This window comes from Aquarana catesbeiana, linkage group LG07, assembly GCF_042186555.1.
Source record: "Aquarana catesbeiana isolate 2022-GZ linkage group LG07, ASM4218655v1, whole genome shotgun sequence".
Lineage (NCBI taxonomy): Eukaryota > Metazoa > Chordata > Amphibia > Anura > Ranidae > Aquarana > Aquarana catesbeiana.
In genome coordinates, this window is record NC_133330.1 from 270471127 (window position 1) to 270479154 (window position 8028).

Here is an 8028-nt window from a genome sequence, read left to right on the forward strand (position 1 = left end):
GGATCTAACAAATTGCTTCCAAAATAGCTAACTTTTTGGTCAATTTTTTGATAAGGGGGGGCTGATGACGGGTTAGCCCCCCCAGCAAATAACTGTTAATATCGCTTCTTCTGTGTGAGATCTAACGCAAACAACGGTTGATCTAACAAAGATCTAACAAACTGCATAAGATTTTTTCAAAAATTTTGATATGGGGGGGGGGCTAACCCGGCAGAGGTGAAAAATTACCTGTTTTTTATTAACAAAATATAAAACAGTTTTGTATTTTTATTTTTTTTTTAATTCTGTTTTTAACAAAAAATAAAAACCGCAGAGGTGATCAAATACCACCAAAATAAAGCTCTATTTGTGGGAAGTGAATGATAAAAATGTCATTTGTGTACAGTGTTGTATGATCGCACAATTGTCGTTCAAAGTGTGACAGCGCTGAAAGCTGAACACTGGTGTGGACAGGAGGGGGATTTAGGTTCCAGTAAGTAAGCGGTTAAAATAATATCGCTGCTGCCCCTTTCCAAGAACGCAGAGGCACAAACATGCATTGATGTGAACGTGTTCAATAGGAGACAATGATAAAAAAAAAAAAACGTCCTGCGTTTCTGCAAAAATCATGAAATTGTCATTGGTGTGAATGGAGACGAATCGCTCCCCCATAGTACTCTGGGCTCATCCATGTCACCCAGGCCGGCTCTGGCGGAGTCTCTGGGCTCCCTATGGCGGCGTCCATGGTTATGTGTGCGTGCATGAACGCACATAGGAGGCCGCACAGCCCCGCCCCCTCCCCGCACACACACAATAAAGCAGGCGGCCTCTCTGACCTCCGGCGGCGTCACATGACTGAGTGTGAAACTTACAAGCGCATTACATCAGCCTGGGAACCAACACACGACCAAAACACGGCGCCTCTTAAAGCGGCGACAGGAGTGACCTCAGGGTGACCAGCGCCTCTGTCTATAATACGCCCCAGACGTCCCCATAACGTCTACATTGTAACACATTCCATCATTTTCCAATAGCGAGAGTTATCCGAAGTCACGTGAAGTTGTATTTATTATCACAGGCGCAGGTTGGATCCGCTATGTCATTTTGGCGGGTCCGCCATTGCCCTTTTAAGAGCGCTGTGCGCGGGTCCCGTTCGAACTCTAATGTCTGCCCGAGAGGGAGGCGATTGGTTGGAAATCACGTGAAGACGAGTAGGCGCTTTTGAGCACGGAAGAGGGCGGGGTAGGTCGGAGCGGCGTTGTGATTGGACACAGGGGGGTGTGACGCGTAAGTTATATAAGGCGGAGGAGTCAGCGCGCCCGCGCTTAGTTGGCGCTGGGACCTAGTCACGGAAGGGTCTCGCTGCTGATTTTTTCCTGCACGTTATACAACCAGTCAGCAACGCTGGGCAACGAAGCCGCGCTATCCCCTGCAGCCTATAAGATGCAGCGTGAGGTCGAGGCTGAGAGTCCCCCCGGACTGGGCTTCCGCCTGGAGGCGCACCGCATCGTCAGCATCTCGCTGGGGAAGATCTACCACTCCCGGGTACAGCGGGGCGGCATTAAGCTCCATAAGAACCTTATGGTATCCCTGGTACTGCGGAGCGCCCAGCAGGTCTACCTGAGCCAGACGGCCGAGGAGCTGCACGGAGAATACCCGCTCTACCCCCCGCAGACCTACCGGGCGCCGGAGAGCTGCTCGTGCCCCGGGCCTGAGGAGGAGGAGGAGGGGGAAGACTCGTCATCTTGTGCCCGCACCGAGAGCCGCCTCCCCCGGGCCTGTCCGTGCCCAGAACCCCGCGTGTGCCGGGCACCTCCCCGGGGGCTTCCCTGCTGCTCCTGTCACTCACACCCGGGCTGTACGCTGGCGGAGCCCCGCAGAGACTGTCCGAACCGGGAGGAGGCCGCCGCCGATCCCCCGCAGAGCCCTCCGTGCTGCCGGAAGAGGAGCGGGGGTAGTGCGCCGGACGGGCCGGCTATGAAGCGAGCCAGGCGGGAACAGAGAGAGCAGGAAGTGCCGGAGCCGGCGGAGGAGGCCGAGGAGGAGATGGAGACTGAGAATGTGGCCAATCTCATCAGTATCTTCGGCTCCAGCTTCTCCGGACTTCTCACCAAGGAGCCGGGGACCGCGGGGGAGGAGCAGGAGGCCGGACAGGAGGTACAGGAGCTGGACTCTCCATCCGGACAGAGCTGTGCTACCGAACCTGCCATCAGCTCCAATATTACTCCATGGAGCACGGCCATAGAGGCCTTCTGATGACTGCCTGGACTCACCTCCCTGCCTACAGACACTGGGGGGGGAGGGCCACTGAGCACTGATCACCAGGGGGTAGTCCCATCCCACCAATGGGGGAAGAGAGCTGACCCGGAGCCATGTCCTTGTCTTTTTCTATGTTTGTGGCTTGGAGGCCTGTTAGTCTGTGTTATGACATTTCGGTTGTGTGGGGGGGTTCCTGGAGTCACCACCGAGAGTTGCCACCTTCCGGTGCCAGAGGCGGGCTAACCATTTGTGTCAACCTTGGCAGGGGAAGGGTTTAAGGGTCACTCCACCTTAAACTAATGACATGTAAGGAGACCAGCTTTTTTTTAAATTTTTTATGGTGAGGTCTTGTAGATCATGTTTCCTCCCCACAGCCTAGTGCTGGCCTCACACTTCACTAGGTCGTATAGATAGGACGCCCTTATCTGGGGTGGTCACAGGGGTCCAATTCTGGCCGCACACTCAGATCGGGCTCTCCACATGGGTCTACGGCAGGCCACATTTAGCTAGGTCTTGTAGATCAGGCACCCAATGCTGGCCACACACTTAGCTAGGTCTTGTAGATCAGGCACCCAATGCTGGCCACACACTTAGCTAGGACTTGTAGATCAGGCATCCAATGCTGGCCACACACTTAGCTAGGTCTTGTAGATCAGGCACCCAATGCTGGCCACACACTTAGCTAGGTCTTATGGATCAGAAGCCCTACCTGGCGTGATCACAAGGGTCTAGGTCTGGCCACACACTTAGATCATGCTCTCCCCAGGAGTCTACAGCTTGCCACACGTAGCTAGGTCTTATAGGTCAGGCAACTTTACCTGGGGTGGTCATTGAGGTCTATTGCTGGCCACATATTTAGCTAGGTCTTTTAGAACAGAGGCACCCTTACGTGGGGTGGTCACACACTTAGATCAGGAGTCTACAGCTGACCACACTGAGGTCTTGTAGTTCAGGCTCTATTCCCTGTAGTGGTCATAGGAGCCCAAAGCTGGTTACAAATTGGGTTGGAAGATTGTTCATTCAGAATTTGAGGTCCTGTTGATTGGGCACTCTTACCTGGTGTGGTTGAGGAGTCCAGTGCTGGCCATACACTGGGCTTGGTTTTGTGATCAGGTGGTTGCAGGGGTCTAATGACCATACATTTGGCTTGGTCTTGTTGACCAGGTTTTCCTGTAAATGATTAATCTACAAGACCAAGTTTAGTGTGTGTGACCAGCATTGGATTTCTCTAATTCTGCTCTTTTGGATGGTTAAGGATGGCCACGCACTTAGTTAATTATGGTAGAGCAAACTTTCTTTCCTGGGGTGGTCACAGGAGTCTTGGCTGTACACTTGGCCAGGTCTTGTAGATCACACTTTTCTCTGGGTGATTGGACACACACTGGACTCAGTCCTGTAGATCATACATTCTTCTTTGGGGTGGTTGAGGAGTCTGAGGATGGCCACACACTTGGTGAGGTCTTGTATTTCAGGCTTTCACCTCTGGGGTGGACACAGTCTGATGCTGGCTGCACACTTGGCAATTTAATCTGTCTTTAGCGTACCAAAGAGATCCACACCGACCACTGAGAGTGGCAGTTAATTGCCTTGGTGTTCTTGATCATCTTTGGCGGAATGAAATGGTCAGAATTGTGGGGTGTATGTCCAGCATTGCACTTGTGGTCTAATATGGGGGCGCCATAAAAATTTCACCTTTTCATTTCCTCCTGACAAAAGAAGCTTGTCTCCTGAAAATAGGAATTTAAAGTGGAGTAGATCCTTCAAAGGTTTATTTTTACATCTAATATTTATAAGAAAAGCCGTGTACGCTCTCCTGGCATTGGTTGTGTGTTAACATCTGAAAATGAAAAGGTTTATTTTTTCGTGAGGGAGGTGGGTGGTTTGTCTTGCACCAGAAATGTTTTCTCTATGCTTATAATTCCTGAACACTTGGGAGCTGAGTTCCCCTCCCCAGTTCACATCTGTCCACGTAACTCCCCTCCCCCTCCAAGAATGTCTCACCATCCCCCACTTCTGTCTTTTGGCCACCACGTGCACGGGGAGTTCCCCATTTAGGGAGGGGGAAGGGAAGTTCCCATCTGCTTACACTGCCCCTCTCCCACTCATTGTGTGCTGGGGCCCGCAATGTTAGTTTACACAGCCACTCCTTCCTGTTACATGTCCTGACTTGTGTAAAATACCAAACAACTGACTATGCGGGCACCAGCGTTTTTTTTGTTTTCCCCCTCAGTAAATCCCTCTTACTGCAGTCTTGGATTGCTTTCCTGCCGACCCGCGGTTTCTCCTAATTCATAATCACTGTGGATTTTATTTTCAGTTTTCAGCTTCCTTAGGAGCCAGAAATCTCATTCTCAAAGATGTTTCTAATTTTGGTTTTTGGTGCACAGACAAAAATTGCCGGTACTGGCTTCCCCGATACCAGACACGATTGCTGAACTGTTGAAGCATGAAGAAGTGAATACGTGTTTCTTTGTTAATATAGGGAGCCAAGAAGCCCTATTATATTGTATATGTATGTGTTGAAAGCTCCGTCAGACTTGGTGCTTGTCATCCATTCAGCTCTGTCCACGTTAGCCGGATCTCCCGCCTTTGTTTTAGAAGATGGGATTTCTGGCAAGAAGCGACTACCATGGGAGTTTACAGTATTTTTAATGCACAATGCTGTAACCTGGATTTCTGTATAAAATGACGTTTCTACGTGTTTGACACGTATTAAATATTTTGAAAAGTTTCCATTGTTTTGTGTCATTTGGTTGCCTCGGTGGGTATGTTTATGTTGTTTAGTAGACCTATGGGGGGGAGGGGGATCAGCATGCAATAAGCACTGTTGGTGTACAGCTTTCAGTGTTCATTCTAATGAAGGTGGCGTGATGTTATTGCACTTTGTTTCTACAATGAACTTGTCTTTTACAATCTAGGTGCAAAGTACAGGAACCAGTGGCAGACAACTGGCTTTCTGCCTTGATTGCAGTAATTGGAAATGTGGTTGCTGTGCTTAGCTCTTCCTTGTTGAATATACTTAAGGTAAAGCCCAATTGATGCCTTGTTTTTATAGATATGCAGTCAGGTTGCATAATGTGTAGAGAATGTTTTTCATGAATATAACAGGAAGAAGCTGCCTTGTGAATGGCAGCATGTAGGAGAGCCGGACCTCTGCTTGTATCTGAAAGCCCCCTGCACGGTTCTCCACTTAACAAGGCTCCTATTCCTTGAGCAGCATTATTAATTCGAAGACTGCAGACGGTGTGGCCGGCTCTCCAGTGTGGTGCTGTTTTAAGATGGCCATACATGGCTCGAATGTTGGCCCATCCCTGCTGAATCGGCTGGCATTCAAGCCGTGGGTGGCCCTGCCTGAACAAAAATGGGTAGAAAATTGTTGGCTGAACAGTGACTGCATCCTATCAGATACAATGGCTGGCAGTGAAGATTTCTCCAACAATGCTATTTTGCATGGATGGAGAAATCTATTCGATCTCTCAGCCTGCTTTCTGAATTTAGTAAAATCTATGCTTGTATGGCTAGCCTGACCTGAATGTTTTAATCACAATGCTAAATTTGTTGTTGTGCAGCCTGACTTCATACCAAGCATCAATAATAGGACTTCAGTTTGGTTTCAGACACTGTGTGGAACATTTGTCTATTTTCACAAAGCAAGGCAATGCTGAACGGGAGATGTGAGAATCAGAAGGATTTACTAGTTGCTTGATTTAAAAATTCATCCCTCAGCCGTGTGACAATAAAACCTTCCCCTGACCACTTTATATTTGTGCATTAAAAGTGAAAATCTGTGTCTTCTACAGTGCAGAATCTGCTGCCAACCTGTGTCTGTCTTGCGTGGATGGCCAGGATTTCCGCCACTGGCATTACAAAAAAAAAAAATGTTCTTATATACTTTGCCAAATGAGAGGCAGCCTGCTTTATTTTTAATTGTAATGCAAATTTGCTTGATGAATGTCCCTCTAAAAAGGGTTTTTAAGGCAGAAGGTTTGTTTTTTGTTTTTTTTATCTTAATGTATTCTATACATTAAAGTGGAGTTCCGCCGGAAAAAAGAAAAAAAAGTCAGCAGCTTCAAATACTGCAGCTGTTGACTTTTAAAACAAGGACACTTACCTGTCAGGACACCCATGATGTCCTCACCCAAAGCCGACCCATCCCTCGGCTCCCTGGTGAAGGCGCCGGCATCTTCAGTAAGGGTATCAGGAAGTGAAGCCTTGCGGCTTCACAGTCTGGTTCCCTACTGCGCATGTGCGAGTAGCGCTGCGTGTTCCTAATGGTCCCTGCTGTCTTCTGGGACCTGTGTGTCTCCCAGAAGACAGCGGGGGGACGGAGGAGGGGCCGGACATGGCACAGTTCGCTGTGGATTCTGTGGCGCTCTTTCACCAGAAGTGGGAGTAAAAAATATCTGAATTGGACAGGTATCTGCTCCCCCCTGAAAGGTGCCAAATGTGACACCAGAGGGGGGGGGAGCCAGATCAGCGGAAGCTCCATTTCCTGTTAGAACTCCGCTTTAAGATAAAAAAAACCCTTCAGTGTGAGGCAGCCCCACACTCACCTGAGCCCCATCTTGATCCATGAGTGCTTCGGCCATCCGGGACTCTCCCTCCTGATTGGCTGAGAAACAGCAGCAGCGCCATTGGCTCCCGCTGCCTTCAAAGTCAGCGAATCAGGAGAGAGGGGGTGGGCTGAACCGCGGCTCTCTGAAAGGGGGGACACAAAGCTGCGACTCGTGTGCCCCCATAGCAAGCTGCTTGCTTTGGGGGCACTAGACAGTGGCCAAGAGAGCTGGCAAGGGACCCGAGAAGAGGAGGATCTGGGCTGCTCTGTGCAAAACCACTGCACAGAACAGGTAAGTATAACATTTTTAAAGAAAGAGACTTTTTAGTATCACTTTAAGTTTTTTGTCCAAGTCTGGTTCTTAAAGAGAAGCTCCAGGGTCCTCCCAAAAAAAAATTAAGTCAGCAGCTACAAATACTGTAGCTGCTGTCTTTTAATATTAGAACTCTTGCCTGTCCAGGGATCCAGCAATGTCCTCACTCAAGCTGTTTCTTTAATGGGCTTAGGGTGCAGGCGCTGGCATCTGAAGTAGGAGATACAGGAAGTGAAGCCTTACAGCTTCACAGCTGGTTTCCTACTGCGCATGCACGAGTCACGCTGCACCTAGTGAATGGTCCCGTATTTTTCTGGGGCCTGTGATGTGACTGCAAGTGAAGGAGGGGGGATGAACTTCTGGCTCAATTCGACCGGTATTGGTGCAGTGCCAATACATTTGCACGAGTACTTGTGCAAATGCTCCAGTGCCTGAAACCAATACCTTTGTGGTGCAATTTGAGCCCATACAAAATGTATGGGCTCAAATTGCACTGTAAAGAATCGCAATTGACTTAAAGAGGAATGCGGTGCGATTCCTGTCCCAATCACATGTGGTTTCCCGCACCAATCCTGTGTGAATCCAGGCCGAAGTCACTATGACAAGCTTGGGGTCACACAGGAGTGGTTGGGATTGGAATAGCGCTGCATTCCTGTTCAAATAGCATGCGATTCTTTGCAGTGCAATTTGAGCCCATTCACTTTGTACTCAGTATCAGCAAGTACTTGACCAAAAGTATTTATGCCTATGGTACCAGTAAAAAGCACTTATTTAATCCCCGCTCCTCCAGGAGCCAGTGCTGAATTCTTCTGTCCGATGCTCAGCCTTGTGGGTGGGCCCTTGGAATCTTTGTGTACAGTGAAGGGCTATTGGCTGGAGTGCCTTAGGAAAGGCTCTGGAGTGGGAGGAGCCATTGGGAGCA

At 49.2% G+C, this 8028-nt stretch overlaps 1 protein-coding gene across 1 annotated transcript; it reads left to right on the forward strand.

Moving 5' to 3' along the window:
* The first annotated feature begins 1289 nt into the window (after positions 1–1289).
* Positions 1290–4969, forward strand: IER5 (immediate early response 5). The gene has a single exon (XM_073593341.1). It carries the CDS (start codon positions 1423–1425, stop codon positions 2233–2235), a length of 813 nt encoding a protein of 270 aa, XP_073449442.1. The 5' UTR covers positions 1290–1422; the 3' UTR covers positions 2236–4969.
* Positions 4970–8028: the final 3059 nt, after the last annotated feature.